Genomic DNA, 21,965 nt, shown 5'->3' with positions numbered 1-21,965 from the left:
TACTTATTTTATTTATATATATATAAATTATGATATATATATATATATATATATATATATATATATATATATATATATCAATTTTGTTTTAGAATAGTTGCATAATATTATAATTTTTTAATTTAATTAAGTAAAAGACTCTTGAGTACACGTATTTCTATAAAAGAAATAGAATAATTTGATTTGTATTTTTTTTATTTTGTCAAAATAAAATAAAAACAAAAATATAACCCAAATACATCTTTAAATTTTCCGAAGCAAAAACACCAGGAACAAAACCCTCTGTCTCCTTCAAATCCACGTGCCTTGCTTATGATCATGGCAAATCTTTGTTCCATTATTAGAAATATAAAATAAAATCCAGGGAAAGTGCTTTATTTGATGGAATTGAAGATGGAGACAAAGGTAACTGGAGTGATGAAAATTAAAATAGCACTTAAGTAAATTTAATTGAACATCTAATATCAACAATCAGAGTGGCGCAGCGGAAGCGTGGTGGGCCCATAACCCACAGGTCCCTGGATCGAAACCAGGCTCTGATAAAACAGAGAGCTTCCCAAAGCAATTTTTTACCTGCTTTGTCTTATAACTTCCGGCAAATAATGAAATGTATATATAGGGGGAGTTAACTCAGATGATAGAACACTCAGCAAATAAAGTTCGACTCTTGCATTCTATGGTTGTCACTAATCCATAAACAAATGTATAATTACATGTTGATTAGTGATCCATAATTCCATATCAATTGATCGAAAGATAATGAAGCTTTAGATCAACTCAATTGCATGGAATCATTTACTAAGAGCCAAATTACATGGGAAAAGTTATTCAATTTTTAATACAGGAAAGTTTTGGTCTAATGCATATATTGTATTCATAAAGTAAAGATAGATTAGTGAGACTTTTTTTATGACTAAATGAAATTCATCAAGACAATTTTTTGATAGGAATGATTCCAAGTAAACATACTCTAAGAAATAAAAATAAAACAAAGTAAAAGGGTTTTACTAAATTTTGAATGAAAAAGTTTTTTTAGTAGCTTCTAAATTCTTATTCATTGAGTATATGGAACATTCAAGTAGGAGCAATAGTGGTGTTGGAATCCTTGAAACTTAGGCAGAATACTTATTTATGAAATGTTTGATGACCAACATCAACTTCTTTGATGGCTCTGAGTTGGGATTAATGGTGAAGAAACCATGTTGTTGTCCTTCAAATTCTACATACTCAACATCTTTACCCAAATCCTTGAGTTTCATTGCATAATCCTCTGCCCTGTCTCTAAGCAAATCACTCCCTCCAACCACCACTAGAATTGGGTCAAGATCAATTGTTTCAAGACTCTTGCTAATTGGTCCAAATGGATTCACAAGTGGATGATCAGTGTTTTCCCCAACAGGTATTGAAAGCCTCCAGAACCTGTTCAATTATGCAGAACAAATTCACTAGCTAACAATAAAGATGTCTTTACACACTAAAACATTCACAATTTATGCACTAATTACTCACTCACACTGATATTTGCATACTTATAAATTAACAAAAAAAATTTTAAAATAATAAAAAAATAGTCCAAAATTACTTTATTTTGTATTCAAAAATTGTTATTAGAATAATTGTTAAATTTTATATATAATAAATGGATAATTATAAATGTTATGTTAAATAATAAAACTTTAATTATTATCTCTCTAGTATTACCTTAAATTTAAGTATTTATCGATATTTATTAAATGTACTATTAGTAGCAAAGCTCTCAGAGAGAACAAAAATAAGTGTTAGCAATAATAATAAGATCATGTTTAATGTTAATAAAAGTTTCATACCTTATTGTATTTCTTTTCTAATTTTATCTTTGGACAATAATTATGTCTTTCTCGATATCTTACACACATCCATAATTTTACTATGATTACTCATCGGACTCAGAAAATCAAGAGTATGGTATTAGAGTGTGGATTATATTAAAATTGAAGTGATAAAATGAGTGTCGAAATAATTTTCGAAAATTTAGTATCCAAAACCTGTCAATGAGTTCCAAATTGAGAAAAGCATCTTTAGGTCCTTCAGCTTCTAATTTGGTTCGGATAGTTCCACCAAAGAAAGGTGCCAATAGAATATAGCCTTTCACCTGAACTGGCGCCAACTCCAGCGACTTGGAGCCGAGCCTAACAGCCAAATTGTGAGCTATGTTTCCACCGGCTGAGTCGCCGGATATGAACACTCGGCTGAAATCACCCACTCCATTCAACCATGGATCCGGCTTGTCGCTCACAGCTTGGGCTTGAAGCCACTTGATGGCCGTGTAGCCATCCTCAATTGCAGCTGGGAGCCGATTCTCGGGAGCGAGCCGATAATCTGGGGCAACGACCACGGCTTGAAGCTCAGAAGCTAGCCGAAAACAATAGTTTTGACAATTAGGCCACGTGCGGGAGCCGATGCAAAAGCCGCCGCCGTGGATATAGTAAAATATGGGAAGCTTGGAGCCGGAGTGGCACGAAGCGGCTGGCTTGTAGAGCCGAAGCCAAAGGTCATGGGTAGGATAAAAAATGACATCTTTCCACAAAACGGTGCCGTCGTCTTGGACAGGAACATTGAAACTTGGATTGGAAGAACGCACTATAGCACCATCACTGTACACATGAAGAACACCACGACAATCATCCACTAAGGTGGGCTTGGAATCCAACGTGTTGGACATTTTTTCTCTTTGTGAAGCAAAAGGATGTTGGATGTTTTAAATTTTAATGGATCAATTACGTATGTAAAGTAGAGAGTATCAAAGGGAGAAGAAGAAAAAAAGAAATTAATAAAAAGATGCAAAGCAAAAAAAAAAAAAAAAGTAGTTGGTGAATGGTGATGCATGATTTCATTGGAATTTTCTTAAGTGTGGTTAACATGTAAGACAAACGGCAACCGAGGTAAGAACTCAGAAGCATATGTGGCTCTTACGTCAGGCATTTTCTCGTTGGATATAACCAAGAGAAAGTCTAGGAATTAGTAGGTTTTGTCGTTTTTAGCTATTAATTAATTATTAATGATATAAGATTATATATAAAATTATTTAATTTTTTTTTATGATTAAGTACTGGTTAAAATTTAACAAAAAGTGCTGTCCTAACACTCCTTATTAATCAATCATGCAAATGTTGTCACTGCCTTGGTCATTCTTTCTTTCTTTTGTCCTTATGTTTTTAGTAGTTGCCGAGTGTCTATCCAATTACCATTCAAAGATACTCTATTTACCAATTTAAAAATTAAATATCTAAAATTTATATTGGCAGATTATTACAAGCAATATTATACCATCAGCATAATTTATTATTTTTAATTAGCAATTAGTTAAAAAATATTTAAAAGCGTTGATTAAAATTATGATGCTAAACTATTGGACCAAAAATATTGTGGACTGCCGACTAAAAATAATGGTAATTATAAATTAAAATTACTTTAAAATTTTCTAATTGAATAATTCTCATATTTAACATTAATAAAATCAATTCTACAAGAAAAATTAAAGTTTAACCATCAATAATCAGTAAACAAATTGACAATCATAATATATGCACAACAAAAATACAATTATTAATTCAGTTATATATATAAAATATATATTAAAAATAAATTAAATAATATATTTATAAAAAAAATAATAGATAATTATTGATTAATTTAAAATGTACACATAACCTTTTTAATAAACTTATTTGGATATAACCTTTTAAAAGTCATTGGATTGATTAGATGATTACATTAAAAATAAATTTATATTCCAAAAGGCACGGATTAATATAAAATGATTATTTACATTAAACTTTTTTTCCGTTTTTGTTTGATTTCTGTCGTGATAAGCTTTTTGAATGGGTGAGGTTGGTTAAAGTTTGATGACTGGGGTTATGTGGGGCTAAATTTGTAAGAAGGCCGGATTGGAGTGTCAATCTAACAGGGTACAAAGGTTGTCTAAGTGGTTGTGGTCTATTAGTAGCCATTATGTGATTGGAATTACGAGTACTCATTATTTTTTGAGGGCTGATCTTTGAGGTTATTTGGTGTTTTTGTTCATAAAGTTTGGCAAGGGAGACAGCCGTGACATAGGAGGTAGGTTTAGCTAAGAGTAGCTCACACTTAAGGTAGTCTTAAGGTAGTCTTGTAGTTTGGCCACAAACAAAGAAATTAATCAATCTTTGCTTAAACCGGACACTTGATTTGATAAATTTTCAAATTGACTATGATATTCAGCAATAGAATTCATCTACTTCAACTCTTTAATAGCAACTTTAGGGTCATAAAATACATTTTGGCCAAATCGAGTAACTAATGCATCTAAGAATGAATCACAAGTATATTGAATATTGTTATTGACTCCCTATATGTACCAATTATATGCAGATCCAGTGAGATGGAAAGAGATCATACGTACCCTCATATCTTCCGGAATCGCATACCACTTAAAGTATTCTCGGACTTTGAATATCCACTCTTCCACTCCATCATCATCGAACATAGGTAGCTCAACCTTCATCCTTTTCAAGGTCAGCAGTAAGGGTTGAATTGGTCATCTCGATGATGCTGGGGTCCCTTCCCATGGTGAGTCACACTTGACCTCCTTCAGCTTAAGAGCTTCCTTCAACGTAACGTTGAGCTCTTTCAAGGTCTTTTCCATGGCGGTCAATCAATTGTCATTGGACGTAAATTTGCTGCTCAACTCGATGTGGCTTCGTTGCAAGGCGACAATCTCCGAGACTCCCATGTTCGAATCTCTCAATAAAAGCATCAAATGATGGTTCTGATTATGTAATAAGAAGAAGAACTGTATAATGAATTATATGTGAATTCAAATGTATAAAAGAAACAATTTGTAGGAATAAATGAATGAATGGACTGTGTATTGATGACTGAAGAAATTTGCCGAAATTCCTCCTTCGAGTTGAGGGAGAAACTCCTAATAGATTCCACAATGAATTTTCATATTATTCCCCAATTCTGTTATTCATTCCTTTTATCATAAGTTTCACTCGTTTTAACAAACTAGCCACCTCACCTCCCAAGCGTAATCTCCTACTGTGCATTCCATTAATTAGTATTGTCTTCCAACCATTTTAGGACTTTTCTTACTCTCTTTGGGCCATCTCTCACCTTATTCACTACTTCTGACCCAACCTCTTTACTTCTTGAACCCTTCTTAACATCCTCAAGTGGGTCTGGAACTCTTGCTATGCTATCAACAACTGTGATAGCGATGAAAGCGACACCTCCACAACAGAAAAGCGAGGAGCACAGGGTGCGCCAGATCTATTGGAAGTTTCTCACGAAGTGGAGTCAGTGACTAACTCCAAATATTCGAGATGTAGTGGCAGAAGTTGCCATCGCGCCTGACCTATAGTGGTGACGCCACAACCTCTCATAGTGGCGGTCTTCTCTTGGGATCACAATGGGGTACGAGACAGTGATGGGTTACTGCGGCTAGCGGTGGATTTGGCAGGGGGCAGTGTGAATGAAACTGAGGGAAGGCAGAGAAGGAGCCATTAGAGCCGGACGGTGGTGCCTGGCTCGCCGACAGCGAGTCTTCTGGCAACAACACCGCACATAATAGAGAGGAAGAGAGGAGAAATGAGATTTGACTCTCCGCAGTTTTTGAATAATAATGGAAAGGAAGAGATGACCCCTGAACTTGTAATGGGCCTTTATTTTCAGTACCAAGTCTAACTCAAATTTACAAGTGGATCAAGTGCTATAAAAAACTATTTTAAATACATAGAAGATCTATTTTTTTTAAACAATAGAATCCTAATGTTAATTTTTTAACAGTAGTATAAAAATATTATCAAACAAACCATGGCGGTAAATTTTCTAGGGTTTGTTTGAGTACTTTGGTCTGCTAGGATTTTACAGAAAAATTCTAATTTTGTGAGCCTGTCTCATAGGAGCTAATTAGGTAACAATGGCAGCACCTGCTGCCGATCCACTTCAAGGTAACAATGCTGATGTGACAGACGAAGACCCAGTAATTCTATTTAATGATAAAGACATAAGAGAAGAGTTAGAAAAGTATTTGAAAAGTCTAGTAGGCAAACTATTTTCAGATAAAAATTTAGTCCAGGAATATTGAAGCAACCTTGATGCGATTTCGAGTCAACTGGTAAGTTTCAAAGTCATGGATCACGAAAAAAACTTATTCCAATTCTTTTTCAAAAAAAAAAAAACATGATCTGATATGAATAGAAATAGGAGTTTTTTGGCCTTTCAAAAACTACATATTGAATTTAAGAAGGTGCAATGAAGAACTGGAGATTAAAGATCAAGAATTTGCAATGGTTCCAACATGGATTAAGTTATAGGGATTACCAGAACAATGTAAAACGAGAAGCCTGGGCAGAAAAGTAGGAGAAATGATTGGGAAAGTGCTGCAGACAAATTTATTTTTTATGAGGGGTAAAGAGTGTTGAAGACAAAAGTGATATTGGACATTACAAAATCATTGAGAATAATAGTTAAGATTTCAGGTAGTAATAAAAAATTAATAGATGTGAACCTAAAATATGAATGTATTGAAAATTTTTAAAAAAGTCATTGCTACTACTGTGGTTTTGTTGGACATGAAGTCAAAAATTTCCAACAGAATTTAGAGGATATGGCGACTGAATAGTCAAAAGCAGAATAGTGAGGTTCATGGTTGAGATCCAAACAAGTGGGCAGGAAAATAGAAGACCAAAAGGAGAATCAAAACCCCAATAAATCTAAAAAGAAGGATGAGAGGAAACAAACGTCGAGGAAGCCTACACCAGTGAATCTAATCCATGTTTTTGCCAACTTATCAGTTGAATATGAAAAATTACAAAATAGAGGAACTGAGGTAGGTTTCAGGCAACAAAATTGAAACTCAAAGGTAGAAAAAGGGGTAGGAGAAAGTGGGAGAGGAAAAACGAGTAATGGAAAGAAGAGAACAAAACAAGATAAGAAATGAGAATTTGATAGAAGCTGAAAATTTTGACAGCTTATTTTCCTTTGGAGCAACAAGCCGAAGTGAGGAGAGGAAAGGGAGTAGGAAGCTAAACCTGAAACAGTTAGCCCGAACAAAGACAACTCTCAACTCAATCTTAGTGTCCAAGAGGAGAAATATGGGGGGTTTAAGATAGTATGAACATGAAGAGATTGTATCAAGAAGAAGCTATATGAGCAGGTAAGGGATAGGGTGCCACCCAATAAATGACACCCAATGAGGGATAAAAATGCTAGTGTGGAATTGTTGGGGTTTGAAAAAACCCATGACAGTTCACAACATCCAAGGGATCGCTAGATCCCATTCTCTTGAGGTATTGTTTCTATGTTAAACTAAAAATATTGCTTTGACAGTAGAGAGGACAATTAGAACAGCGGGATTTACAAATTGTTTCACAGCGGATCTAGTGGGTCAGGCAGGAGGTATGGTAGTTGCATGGAAAAAAGGTGTTAATTTACATGTAATTGAGCAAGAAAACTTTTTTATTCACTTCAAATGTCTCCAAGAGGAAACCAATCAGCAATGGGAGGCCATTGGGGTTTATTAGCCATAGAAGAAGCAAAAAAAAAAAAAAACAATTCGAAAGAATAGTGAAACAGGTTTAGATTGGGGATGAGAAGATGATTATGATGGAGAACTTTAATGCAATTCGGTCACACCATGAAAAGGAAGGAGGTCGAAGCAACGCAAAATCCTCATTCCTCAATTCAAGATCTTAATGATTTTATCAATCATGGTAAGTTGGTAGATTTAGGCTTCGAAGGAGGAAAATTCACATGGAGCAACCATTAGTTTGGAGGTAATCTAATTCGTGAGAGACTTGATAGGGTGCTTGTCACTAATGGTTGGAGAGTGGCTTGGTTGAATGCATTCTGACTCATTTAGATTACACTAGATCAGATCACAAACCAATCTTACTAAGTGGTGATAGACAAGAAAGGAGGTTTAAGAGAAGATTCCACTTCCAAGAAAGATGGTGTGAAAAAGAGGAGGATGTGACATTAATTAAAGAGGCATGGAAGATAGAAAACACAGGGTCTCCAATGTTCAAGTTAGCTAAAAAACTAAAGACTTGTAAGCCTCGATTGGTGGACTGGTAGAGGAACTCTCACACTAATTTTCCAACTTAGACCTCACACATTCAAGAAAGGTTGGTTGCTGAATATGAAAAAGATAGCCATATTAATCCTATAGAAATTCCATGGAAGACGAAGAACGGTATTGGAGAAATAAATCCAGGGTTCAATGGTTGAATTGAGGAGATAGGAATACAAAAAATTTTCACTCTAAATTCAAATCAAGATCAAGGAGGAATAAGGTGTAGTTATGGAGGATGAAGTAGGAAATTCAGCAATGCAACCGGATGGAATCGCTCAAATTGCATGGAACTACTTTGAGAATCTTTTTGCCTCGAACAATTCAGCTGAGCCAGAGGAAAATATTCATGATGTGCCTAAAAAAATAGATGCAGTCACTAATAGAATGTTGATTCGGCCAATTTTGTACAAGGAAATAAAGTTAACAATTTTTTCTATCATCCCTTTCTCAAACCCTGGGGATGTGAATTTACTGTTAAGTTCTTTCACTTCTTTTTGGAGACAATTAAGGATGATGTGATCAGAGCAGTCAAAAACTTTTTCTTAAGAGGTAAAAATTTGAAAGCTTTTAATCACACCTATATCTATCTTATTCCAAAAGTTGATAATGCTAGCACTATGAAGCATATTCAGCCTATAAGTCTTAGTAATATTTTTTATAAAATTATTTCTAAGATTTTAGTCCATCGAATGCAAGTAGTGATGAATAGAGTGATTAGTGACAATCAAAATACGTTTGTCAAAGGAATACTAATTAGTGATAATGTTCTTATTGCTTATGAGTTTATGCATTTTTTTGAAAAATAAGAGATATGGTGATTGTGACCTAGCACTAAAGCTTGATATGAGCAAGGTTTATGATGGAGTTGAATAATCTTTTGTTTGGACGATGATAAGAAAGTTGGATTTTTTTGTGACAAATGGTTAGATTGGATTAAGGAATGTGTGACAATGGTTTCTTACTCTGTTATTGTGGATGATCAACCACATGGCTATTTTAGACCGTGTGACGCAACCTTGTTTCCCCTACCTTTTTTTTTTTTTTGTATGCAGAGGGTCTCTCTCATCTACTCCACAGAGGAGAATAGAGACAGGAGCTTTCTGGTTTGAGACTGAATCACAAATACCCCACAATCACCCACTTATTTTTTGCAGCTGACTCAATTTTATTTAGTAGAGCTATAAAATAATACGGCCGAGGCATACTTCGTATCTTATAGACTTATGAGAATATGAATGGTCAAGTGGTTAATCTAGACAAGTCGTCTATTTTCTTCAGTAAAAATACTCCACTTCAAACCTGGACCTATTAGCAACTATTCTTATGATCCTGCATATAGGGAATCAAAATAAGTATTTGGAGTTTTCGTTAGTTGTACAAAGGTTCAAGAGAGTTACTTTCAAATATATTAAAGATAAGATCAATCAAAAACTCTAACAGCGAAAACAAGTTCTACTTTGCTCTAGTGATAGAGAGGTTCTGATAAAGACAGTGGCTACAGTAGTGCCCATTTATACATTGAGTTATTTTAGATTGTCTAATATTTTATTAGAGGCATTACAACGTACTATCCTACAATTTTAGTGGGAAAAAATAGAGAGCGCAAGATGCAATGAATAAGTTGGCAAATTACGTGTAGACCCAAAAATCAAGAAGGCCTGAATTTCAAAGACTTAAAGGCTTTCAATTTTACAATGCTTGTAAAAAAATAAAGTTGGAGGCTACTTACTAAGCTAAATTTACTTATTAATAAAGTCTACATAAGCAAATATTATAAATTCACAAAATTTTTGAGAGCAAAGATACGAAATAACCTATCATGGGCTAGAGGAGTATCATTGATAGTAGAAAAGTCCTGAAAAAAGGATTGATATGAAAAATTGCTAGGAAAAATGTGATAAGCATTTAGATAGTACACTACAATTATGCCTATTACTACCCCACACACATATAGAGTCCTTTAATGGTTCTTAGACCTAAATTTGTCTAATAGAACATGGAACTAACCAAAAATAGCAAAATTGTTTGAACCAGAAATCGCAGAGACAATTATCAATATACTATTTCTGAAGGCGAAGATCTACTAACCAGGATGAGAAAAAGAAATAGTCCAGACTTGAAAGAGGAATCTGTTATCAGCAGGTGACAGACATATTTTAATCAGAACTATTGAAGAAGCTATTCCAGTATATACGTTTTCGTTTTCACAATTTAGATTTTCTAGTGGAAGAAATAAACAGGATTCTAAGACAGTTTTGGTGGGATCAGAAAAGAATGGAGAGAAAGATGGCTTGGGTTAGTTAGGATGACCATACCCAAAAGAAAATCGATTGAGATTTAAGGATCTCGGAGCCCTGAACCTAACCTTGTTGGGTAAACAGTTTTGGTGAATTACTACTAAGCCTAATTCGCTACTTGTGCGTATGCTCAAAGGAAAGTACTATAGATACACTAACCCCTTTTGGCAGATAAAGGAAAACAACCTTCTTAGGGTTGGCAAAGTCTTCTGGCGGAAAGAAACGTGGTAGAAAAGGGTTTGAGATGGAGTATAGAATTTAGCACAAATGTTCGTATCTGGGAGGTCCCATGGTTACCCCCACCATACCTTTTTAGACTCAGTAACAACAACAATCCAGTAACAGACATAAATTGGGTACATGATTTACTTATAGTGGATGGAAGATGGAATAAAGAGCTAGTTGAAGCAGTTTTTTCCCCTTAACTTAGTTTACGAATTCTCTCTCTGCTACTGAACGACAATGGTGAGGACAAGTTTGAATAGGTCTGAAATAAGAGGAAGTAGTACGATGTGGTCTTCGGGTACTAGTTGGCTTATGATTTTTTTCATGTGCCAGTTGAGCACCTTCCAACGATGATGACGAATTCAACGCTTTGAAAATCAATCATGGGGTTAAAATTACCATCCAAAGTCAAAATTTTTCTGTGAAGAGCAACCCATAAAAAATTATCTGTACTCAATTTGATCAACCAGAGATTCTTTGATACTTCAACAATGTGTCCAAAATGCAAAAATGGTAATAAAACAATCCTTTACGCTTTGATGTGATGTGATCCCACTCTTGAGATTTGGTCTTTCTCTCCTTTTGTGAATGCTATAATGCAAAATGGAACCATGAAATTTGCAGTCTGGTAACAAACGATAAGTAGAGACATTGAAAGAGGACAATCTTCTATGACTCTTCTTACATCTCTATGTAGAGCATTGTAAAAGATAAAAAATTTAGAGATCTTTAAAGATGAGAAGTTGAGAGCAACAATAATTGTAGAAATAATAAGAAAGTTCAAACAAGGAATGACTAAAGTTATAGAATACGGTTTTTTTTTTTTTTTGTAAATTTTCAATCTCTTCTTTTAATTTTTTTTTACTAGTATTTGGTGTTTATTGAAATAAAAGATTTTTTTGTCTTTATTTTTATAATAAATATTGTATTTTTTTTAAACAAGTAATGCAATTATAATATATATATATATATTTAAAAAAAAGACGCCTTCGAGGGAGTTTTCATGAATTATTATTAAAAAAAAAAAACACTTATTTTTTCTTCGTTCCAAACACGGCAGCCATATAAAGTCTACGAAAAAGACAGAAAGAAAAGGCAATAGAAAATAGATGCGATGATTAATCCCAAATCCGAATGAAATTAATTGGTGGAAGGAGGAAGGTCTCCATCTGGCATTATTCCGACACGGCGCAGCACTACACTTAACTTCGAACCAACTCTCTCTGTACAGACTGAAGGAATCAATCTTCAACTCAATAATAATTATTCGAAATCGACAAGGAAAGCAAACTGAACTGAAAACGATGGACAAAGTCATGACATTGTCCGATGCGGCGGGCTTGGGCCGACGGGCCGGTCCACGTTCTCCTTCCTCGTCTTCCATCCTGCCCTACAACCTCCCCCTTCTCGCCGCCCTCCTCGCCTGCGCCCTCGCCCAGTTCCTCAAGATCTTCACCACCTGGTCCGTACACATTCCTTTCTTTCCTCTTTTAACCCTTCAATTGTTCGACCTCACTCTCATAATTATTCGTCCGTACAATATTTCAACTCTGTTTTTCTCGTATCAATTAGATCAAGGTATTGACCGCGAAAAAGGGGGGGGGGGGGGGGGGGCGTTGCTGTTCTTCATTTCCAGAGCAATAATTTACTTTTGCTTGGGTTTTACCGTAGATGTGACTGAAGATTAGTTGAATTCAGATTAACCTATTTTGTTTGGGTAGATGAATGTGCAAATCCATATTGGTGTGCTTGTATAGGTACTTATTGTGTTACATCTGGGCAAATTGGACTCACTTCCTTCAATGTTTACATGGTGCTTAGTCTCATTTCTTGTAGTATACAGAGGTATCCAATGTAATATTACTTAAATCTCAAGGATGTCATAGTCTATCTTTTGAATTGAAATGGTGTTGATGCATGTAAGTCTTGGATGAGGAATGTAATGTGTTATAATGATGACAAAAACGGACCTTTTTAATAAGTCCTTGTAATACATACCTCGCACTTTTGTTTGAGAGTGATTGTGGATTAGTTACTCTCCCAATCCTTTTTGTTTCAAATTTTCGATGGTTTTGTGAATTTGAAGGTATGTGTGTACTTTTGTAGGAAGCCCAGTTTTCGTAGCATCCTTGAGCTTCATGCGTGAAATCAATCTACTTTGCATTTGCATTTTGGATAGTATACCTGAAGAATTTTATTGTTATATACCATAGTTCTGATGTATGAGGAATATGAGCTCATTTTTTCTCCCAAAATTTTCTCCTAGATACTCAGGTACAAGGAAAAGAGATGGGATACTAAAAGGATGCTTGATTCTGGTGGAATGCCTTCATCGCATTCTGCAGCGGTATCAGCACTAGCAGTGGCTATAGGTCTCCAAGAAGGAACAGGGTCATCCGCATTTGCAATTGCTGTCGTCTTGTCATGTATTGTATGTCAATCATCGCTGATAAATTCTTTTAGTTTTGCTCATGTTGTATTACTTTTTCTCTTTTGATATACTTTTCATTATTAGTTCTGATATGAATGGAGTATAGTTAACATATGTGCTCTTATGGTTTTATGTGTGAATGTTCTTTTATATGGTGTGTATTGTGTAATGAATCCGGATATCACACTTGAATTCTTTCAAAACGTTAGATACTCTATACCAAATTATTAACGTCCTCCAAAAATACATTCTGCTAGCAGATTCAGCATTTCCGTTGTGATTTTCTGGTGGTTTTATTGGTTGAAATATGGGTAAACGACTATTTGTCGAAAAAAATTTCAGTTTCTAACAAAATGACTTCCAAAAGATTAATGTGACATCGTGGTACTCCAAAGATTTACTCTTTCTAACAAAATGTACCAAAGCCACAATGTCATTTCAATCTTTTGGTGGGGGGGGGGGGGGGGGGGGGTTAAAATGGTGATTTACTTGGTGAATATTTAATGGTATAAAGTATCTAGGTTTGGAATTCGCTTCTTGTACCTTTCCTTTTTTTTTTATCAAGCATTAGAAAGTGTAATCTTGTGTAGTAGGCTGATTACCACAGAGAGAAAATTAGGAATGGCATCATTGAATAATGAATCATGATTCCTTATCTTTGTATATTATACAGTTTCATGTAAAAAGTTGGAAAAGTTTCTTTACTGCTCTTTCTATTTTATGTGTGGATTTGAACTCTATATGTTTATTGTCTCCATGGGGGATTATTAATCTGTAGCCTTCATTTGGTATTCATCTCTTGGTTTTCTCACATGATTGTTCTGACAAACATACTGATAATTGGGGGCTTTTTTCACTATCCGCTATTTATTTATGTTGCTCTTGTGATTTCCCCCTCTTTTTATGGGTATCTTCAGCATTTCAATGTTTTCACTTCAATTGGATGGGATAATTATTTCTTATCTAACTTTGATAGGTAATGTATGATGCCTCAGGAGTTAGACTTCATGCAGGTCGGCAGGCAGAAGTAAGATTTTTTCCTTGGTAGCATTGCTTTCTTGCTTTGACATTTACCCTTAAGTTTTTATATTATAAATTTCACATATTGCTTTGTGGCACAAAATAATGTCAACATTCACTGCAGTTGCTGAATCAAATTGTGTGTGAGCTACCACCAGAACATCCTTTATCCAGTTGCAGACCTCTGCGTGATTCACTTGGCCATACTCCACTTCAGGTGGGTTCTTACAGTGTTTCCCTTTTATGTCTGGTACTTTGGTTGCCTTAGGCTTCAATTCTTTGAATACCATTGATGAAATAGCTTACGATTATGCGCATGCCATTATGCAACAAATATTTAAGACTAACTCATGACCAGAACTTATTATTGTGTATTGTTTGCCAATTAAAATGCTAAAAGCCATCCCTTCCTTTACTGTGATTAATTTTCAAATTGCATGCATAACTTCAGCGTGAAAATTAATGCTGCTAGATCTAAGATCTTCTTGCAATTAAAACTAATCAAATTCTTCTTTATAGTCTTCCCTTTTTTCACTTTCCAGTAAAAAACGAATGAATCTCGACGATTTTCCAAGGCTGCAAGCTATCTATGCAGTTATTAAAGTAAAAAGTAAATTACACTGACCTTATATGAGATTAGGTAATAATTCACAAGTAACCATTCACCCTCTTTTCCAGTGGTCGGATAAGTACCTTTTGTCCCTTGACTTGCCATGCTTAGACTGATCTCTCTACAAGGGAGGTCAGTCTTATTGTCGTGCTTGTAATGAGGTCTGTGTACTGTTTACTGGAATGCTCAATGCTATATTTCACATAATACTAGGTATATCATATGTGATATCAACTAAACCTAAGGGCTAAGGAGATGTTGGTCCTTATTGTAATTATGTACAACTTGAAAGTAAATTAATGTAATTTACTCTTAAAAATTAACCCCCATCTAGTTCCTAAATCCTAATTGACTGTTGCTGCTTAGATTCCACAATTCACTTCACTTCATTTGTGCTACCAAATGCTATGTGAGTTGTAAATTTTTATTTTGAGTGAACACTCAAATTGGTCTCCAAAGAACTTCAAACGAACACTTTGGCCCTCTAACAAATTTGTATTCTTTAGAAGTTTTCGCAAATTACTCAAGACGGACAGGAGTAGTCCTTTTGTCAGTTTCAATTAAATTTTTAATATGCATGTTGGACAAATAAGTACTTAATAAATTTTATTAATTATAGGTTTCATAAAATATCGCTATAAGACAAATTAGTCTCCATCAAAATGACGGAGAGACCAATCTGTCCGACAGGAGTAATTCCCGAGGACTTCTAGAGAATAAAAATGTTTTAGAACGAAAGTGTCTGATCTAAAATTCTTTGGGAACCGATTTAGGTGTTTATTGTCTCTTTTCTTTTGTGGCCAATTTATTTGCTTGAATTCGACCAATTAGTTGGGATTATTCTATCTGCTTCTGTCTCATTAGTGAATGCGTACACGAATAACCACTCTTCTATTTTGAACAGGTTTTTGTCGGTAGCATATTGGGATGCATAATAGCATTTTTGATGAGAGGCCCCCATTAATATTCTGTGTGATGATGATCGATACTAATTCATTTGCCCAATCACAAGTGTTACTTCATAGCCAACACAAAATCATCGTCCAAAGGGCATGAAAGCCTGCTGTTGTTCCAAGCTTCTTTAGGGTAAACTGGTTCTGATGGTTCACGTCGGGTGTTGAGAGATCCAGCTTCCTGATTTTTTGGACGTTCCAACTTCTCTTGTATGCGTTAATTAGTTCATCCTTTAAGTGTTAACTATTGCAGTATAGGTTAATTTTTATTGAACACCATTTGATATAAACTATGGTCTTTCCATTGTGAAATTCACAAGCTGTGGAGGTTGGTTTTTGTGTTTGACTATAAATGTAAATCTAGTTTGTGATATATGATTATGAGTTTGTCTATAATTGTGAAGTTTGTTTTAATTATATATATGTAAATATCGTTTGAATGTTCGGATTATTTGATCCTGGTTCTTATTATTTCACTCTTGTTCGAAAGATATTTTTTCCTAATAAGAAATTTTTTTAATGTACTATTAATAGTATAAAATGATTTATACAGCAATTTAGTTGTATTTTGTTTTTGAATGACCAGTTATATTTTTGATGATATGACAAATACATAATTTGATATAATATTTTTAGAGTTATTTTGTTTTAATTTTGTTTTAGAAATTTTCGATTTATATCAAATATATCCTTAGAGCTAATTTTTCAAAAAATTTATGATCAAAAGTAATAATTTTATAAGAACAATTATCAACACAAGTAAATCAGAGATAGTTGTCATGTATTAATACTGGATTAGTCCTAAATTTTTTGAAAATTTAGCTATCAGTTATATTTGATATAAATCGAAAATTTTTAAAACAAAATAAAATTTAGGAGTAATTTTAAAATTCTTGACAAATTTTAAAGATAAAAAAATATAGTTTACCTTTGTATAATTAATATCGTTGATTTTTTTAACAATTTGGAATTTTGGAGTGCATATTGTTGTAAAATAAATAACTAAGAAGGATAAATATAAAATAAAGAAGTGTAAATAGAAATTCTAGTATTAATATAATTAGTTTAATAAAGATGATTCATATTATTTACTTAATATTATATGATGTAATGTGTATATATATATAATAAGTGAGAGAGAGAGAAATATTGCTCAATAAAAAAAGAGAGAATTATTATTGCTTGTTTGTATTACCATCAGAGGTTTAAACCTCTATTTATACACATACAAAACTTTGATTTTCCACACTCCATTAAATGAAAATCAAATATTCTTTCATTGAAAAACTGAGCCGCCCAAGAATTAATGGGCATCCAACTCATTTCTCATTCTTATCACAAATGACCATTCAGGATTATGCCTCGTTAAAACCTTTCTAAAGAAAAACTCAGTGGAAAAAAATCTTAGTGAAGGAAAAAGAGTACAAAATCCTTTGTGATGGAGATTGCCTCATTAAAAACCTTGTCAAGAAAAACTCAATGGGAAAAAAATCTGACCAAGGAAAAAAAGTACAGTCTCCCCCTCTTGTCGACATCATTTAATGTCTCAAAATCGGCGCATCCCAATCTCATGTACCAATCTTTCAAAGGAGGATTTTGGGAGTGACTTTGTAAATAAATCTGCCATATTGTCACTTGAGCGGATCTGTTAGACATCAATTGTTCCTTGATTTTGAAGATCACGAGTGAAGAAGAATTTTGGAGAAATATGCTTTGTTCTATCACCTTTGATGTATCCGCCTTTAAGTTGAGCAATACATGCTGTATTGTCTTTAAACAGGACAGTTGGAGCTATTTTATGATCAATTAGTCCACATGATGACAGAATATATTGGATCAAACTCTTGAGCCAAAAACACTCGCGACTAGTTTCATGTATCGGGAGTATTTCAGCATGATTAGAGGAGGTTGCTGCTATCGTCTATTTTGTGGACCTCCATGATATAGCTGTACCACCATATGTGAACAGATATTCTGTTTGAGATCTCCTTTTATGTGGATCAGACAAGTATCCAGCTTCTGCATAGCCAACTAATTGTGACTTGGATCCATAGGGATAAAACAATCCCATATCAACCGTTCCATGAAGATATCGAAAGATTTGTTTGACTTCACTCCAATGTCTTCTGGTTGGAGAGAAACTATATCTTGCTAGTAAATTCACAGCAAATGATATATCGGATCGTGTATTATTAGCAAGATACATTAGTGCTCCAATGGCACTAAGATATGGTACTTCAGGATCAAAGATATCTTCATTTTCTTCTTTAGGACGGAATTGATCATTTTCCACATCCAAAGATCTTACGATCATTGGGGTACTCAAGGGATATGACTTATCCATATAAAATCTTTTCAAGATCTTTTTTGTGTATGTCGTTTGATGAATAAAGATCCCATTTTTTGTATGCTCGATCTGCAGGCCGAGACAAAATTTAGTTTTCCCAAGATCTTTTATCTCAAACTCTTCTTTTAGAGTTTTTATAATTATTGGAATCTCTTCAGGAGTTCCAATGATATTTAAATCATCAACGTACACAGCAATTATAATGAATCTAGATGCAGATTTCTTTATGAAAACATATGGACAGATGTCATCATTCTTGAATCTATTTTTGGCCAGATACTCAGTAAGATGATTATACCACATTCGTTCAGATTGCTTCAGACCATATAAAGATCTTTGCAATTTGACTGAGTATAACCCTTGCGAATATTCATTGGATGGTTTAGATATCTTTAGTCCTTCAAGGACTTTCATATAGATATCCCGATCTAATGAGCCGTATAAATAAGCTGTTACCACATCCATTAAATGCATATGCAGTTTATGATATGCAGATAAACTGACCAAATAACGCAATGTTATCGCATCCACTAGAGGGAAATACGTTTCTTCATAATTTATACTGGGCCTTTGTGAAAAATCTTGTACCACAAGTCGGGCTTTATAGCACACAACTTCATTTGTCTCATTTCGTTTTCTCACAAATACCCATCGCTATCCAACAGGTTTTACATCTTCAGGTGTACGGGCTACAAGTCCAAAGACTTCACGTTTTGCAAGTGAGTCTAATTCAGCCTTCATGGCTTCTTTCCATTTTGGCCAATCATTCCTTTGTCGACATTCTTCGACTGATCTTGGCTCAAGATCCTTACTTGCATGCATGATATCTAATGCCACATTATATGCAAATATTTCATCGACAATTGTCTTATTTCGGTCCCATTTCTCTCTTATAAAGACATAATTTATCGAGATCTTGTCATTTTCATAATTTTCAGGTACCTGAACGTCTTCTGGCGTTAAATCTATATCAGAATTTTGGACAACAGCAGGTGTCTTTACTATGTCTTTTTCAACATGAATAGTATTTACCTCTTTTCTCTTTCGAGAATTTTTGTCTTTGGAACCGACAGGCCTGCCACGCTTTTGGCGTGAATTTGTTTCAGTGGCTACTTGTCCTACTGGGACATCAATTCGAATTGGGGTATTTTTCACTGGTATATAAGATTTGGTTATCCTCTTTGTATCGAAAAATGCATTAGGCAATTCATTTGCTATTCTTTGCAAATGTATAATTTTTTGAACTTCTAATTCACATTGCCCTGATCGAGGATCTAAATGCATCAACAATGATGCATTCCAATTAAGTTCTTTTTCAGGAAGCTTAATCTCTCCCCCTAATGTTGGAAATTTTGATTTATCAAAATGACAATCCGCAAACTGGGATTTAAATACATCTCCAGTTTGTATCTCAAGATACCTAACTATAGAGGGAGAATCATATCTAACATATATCCCTAATTTTTTTTGGGGTCCCATTTTGGTGCGATTAAGTGGTGCAATGGGAACATATATCATGCACCCCAATATTCTTAAATGGAAAACATTTGGCTGCTGGCCAAAAGCTAATTGCATAGGAGAGAACTGATGGTAACTCGTTGGCCTCAAACAAATAAGTGCTGCGGCATGTAAAATAGCATGCCCCCAAACCGAGGTTGGGAGATTTGTTCTCATAAGTAAGGGTCTAGCAATTAATTGGAGGCGCCTAATAAGTGATTCTGCTAACCCATTTTGTGTGTGAACATAAGCTGCTGGATGTTCAACAGTTATTCCATTAGCCATACAATAAGCATCAAAAGCTTGGGAAGTAAATTCACCAGCATTATCAAGACAAATTGCTTTGATTGGATTTTCTGGAAATTGTGCTTTTAATCGAATAATTTGAGCCAGTAATCTCGCAAACGCCAGGTTGCGAGAAGACAATAAGCACACATGTGACCATTTCAAAGATGCGTCTATTAGGACCATAAAATATCTAAAAGATCTACATAGTGAATGAATAGATCAACATATATTGCCTTGAATCCTTTCTAGGAATTCAAGAGACTCAAATCCAATCTTTACTGGTGATGGTCTTAAAATTAACTTTCCTTGAGAACATGCAGCACAACAAAATTCACTAGATTTAAGAATCTTCTGGGTCTTTAGTGAATGTCCATGGAAATTTTCAATAATTCTCCGCATCATGGTTGTTTTCGGATGACCTAATCGATCGTGCCAAGTTATGAATTCATTCGGGCTAGTAAACTTCTGGTTTACAATGGCATGTGATTCAATTGCACTAATCTTTGTATAATATAACCCAGATGAAAGTGAGGGTAATTTTTCTAATATAACTTTCTTATTCGAATCATGAGTTGTGATGCATAAATACTCATGATTTTCCTCATTCATTGTTTCAATATGATATCCATTTCGGCGAATATCTTTGAAACTCAACAAGTTCCTCAGAGACTTGGAAGATAATAGTGCATTATTTATTATAAATTTTGTTCCTCGAGGAAACAAAATTATAGCTCTACCGGAACCTTCAATTACATTACCTGAGCCAATAATAGTATTAATATATTCTTCTTTTGGCACCAGATGAGTAAAATATATATCACTTTTGAGAATAATGTGCGAACTTGCACTATCCGCAGGGCATACATCTTCATTATATATCCTTGCCATTTTTTGAGTCTTCTTAAAAATTTGATCAGAATCTCGTATTGATAACGTGTTGTAAAATAAATAACTAAGAAGGATAAATATAAAATAAGGAAGTGTAAATAGAAATTCTAGTATTAATATAATTGGAAAAATTACCATTTGTACCCATAAATTTTGCGAACGCTGACAAAAGTACCCATCAAACAAGAAAACTAACATTGTACCCATGAAAGATGGGTTCCGTGTGACAATAGTACCAAAACTGTGATTTTTCGTTGACTTTTTAATAAAATTTCTAAATTACCCCTTCTATCTTCTTCCCCAAATTCCAAATTTCACAACACTCATCCTTCGTCTTCCTCTGCCACTGCCAGTCACCATTCCCTCAAGACCGAAGCACCTGATGTCTTTCTCCCACCTTTATTCTCAACCTTCATCTCTCTTTATTCCAATCCTAATTTGTTCTCCTAATCGATATCCAAATCAACTTTAACATCATTACCCTGGTTGTTTCTTTCTTCTTCGGATGCAACAACAACACTAAGAAAGTACACTCTTGTCAAACTCTTTAACCTCTTCAACCTGAATATTGTTGTTCTTCTTATTCCAAAGCAATAAGTAGCAGAATTCTGCAACTAGAGCCAACAAGAGGCCGGTGGCCACGTTCTCTTTCCAACGGTGACTCTAAACACTTCTTAGCGTCGTCGATCTGTAGAAAAAGGGGCTGTTGTTAGATTATCTTCATGCCATTTGGTGGATTGATATTCACATCGCAGCCGCCGCCGCCGCTCAGGCTAGGCTTCCGAAGCCACCGCAGAACCCTCTATAAGGTTGTGGTAGTAGTAACGTTATTGTTGAAGGATCTTGTTTCACTTTGAGTACTGGAGAAAAAGGAGGGATGATAGTGGCGGGGTACATTGATGAGGATGAGCTTCTAAACATGTCGAGTATGATCGAAGACATGGCCAGGGAAATGCAGGGTGAAGAAGGACCCACACTCCCAAGCCCACCTTCGACATCATCAGCAAGTGCTGCTCCTCCGGTGAGTTTCTAGCGAAGCTTCTCCTCTGTAACAAATACAACCGATGCTATCACATCTTCTATCTCCGACCTATCCTTCCTTCAGTTCCCAAAGGCTCTTGGTTCTGCGCCTCTTGTTCCCATAGTGACACCAAGAAACCAAAATGTATGTTTTTTTTGTTAATTTCAAACTTTTTTTCTTTTTCTGCACTAGATCTACAAATCCATAATATTTGAAAAATAATCTCAGATAATTAATAATCCACAGTTTTTAATCTTTTTAATGTTTTGGTGGCTGGCAGCAGCAGAGGA

The 21,965-nt window shown here is 34.7% G+C and overlaps 2 protein-coding genes across 2 annotated transcripts; one reads left to right on the top strand and one right to left on the bottom strand.

Annotated features, from left to right (window-relative positions):
- Window positions 1-877: 877 nt before the first annotated feature.
- Window positions 878-2,782, bottom strand: LOC130969437 (probable carboxylesterase 15). Its single transcript, XM_057895158.1, has 2 exons — window positions 2,025-2,782; window positions 878-1,419 (listed from the first exon to the last, which is right to left on the bottom strand). The coding sequence occupies exons 1-2, from the start codon at window positions 2,699-2,701 to the stop codon at window positions 1,113-1,115; spliced, it is 984 nt and encodes a 327-aa protein (XP_057751141.1). The 5' UTR covers window positions 2,702-2,782; the 3' UTR covers window positions 878-1,112.
- An 8,923-nt stretch (window positions 2,783-11,705) lies between these two features.
- LOC130966633 (uncharacterized) lies at window positions 11,706-16,062 on the top strand. The gene is made up of 5 exons (XM_057891450.1): window positions 11,706-12,082; window positions 12,895-13,051; window positions 14,028-14,078; window positions 14,196-14,288; window positions 15,586-16,062. The coding sequence occupies exons 1-5, from the start codon at window positions 11,925-11,927 to the stop codon at window positions 15,643-15,645; spliced, it is 519 nt and encodes a 172-aa protein (XP_057747433.1). The 5' UTR covers window positions 11,706-11,924; the 3' UTR covers window positions 15,646-16,062.
- Window positions 16,063-21,965: the final 5,903 nt, after the last annotated feature.

This window comes from Arachis stenosperma, chromosome 3 (genome assembly GCF_014773155.1).
Source record: "Arachis stenosperma cultivar V10309 chromosome 3, arast.V10309.gnm1.PFL2, whole genome shotgun sequence".
Lineage (NCBI taxonomy): Eukaryota > Viridiplantae > Streptophyta > Magnoliopsida > Fabales > Fabaceae > Arachis > Arachis stenosperma.
The sequence above is the reverse complement of the archived record's forward strand: the minus strand, read 5'-3'. Positions and strand labels throughout refer to the sequence as shown.

Coding starts and splice junctions, on each gene's coding strand:
- LOC130969437 (XM_057895158.1), bottom strand. CDS start 2,701: ATGTCCAACACGTTGGATTCCAAGCCCACCTTAGTGGATGATTGTCGT. Junction 1,420..2,024: donor AATTTGGAACTCATTGACAG/GTTTTGGATACT, acceptor ATAATTGAACAG/GTTCTGGAGGCTTTCAATAC.
- LOC130966633 (XM_057891450.1), top strand. CDS start 11,925: ATGGACAAAGTCATGACATTGTCCGATGCGGCGGGCTTGGGCCGACGG. Junction 13,052..14,027: donor CTGTCGTCTTGTCATGTATT/GTATGTCAATCA, acceptor TAACTTTGATAG/GTAATGTATGATGCCTCAGG. Junction 14,289..15,585: donor TTGGCCATACTCCACTTCAG/GTGGGTTCTTAC, acceptor TATTTTGAACAG/GTTTTTGTCGGTAGCATATT.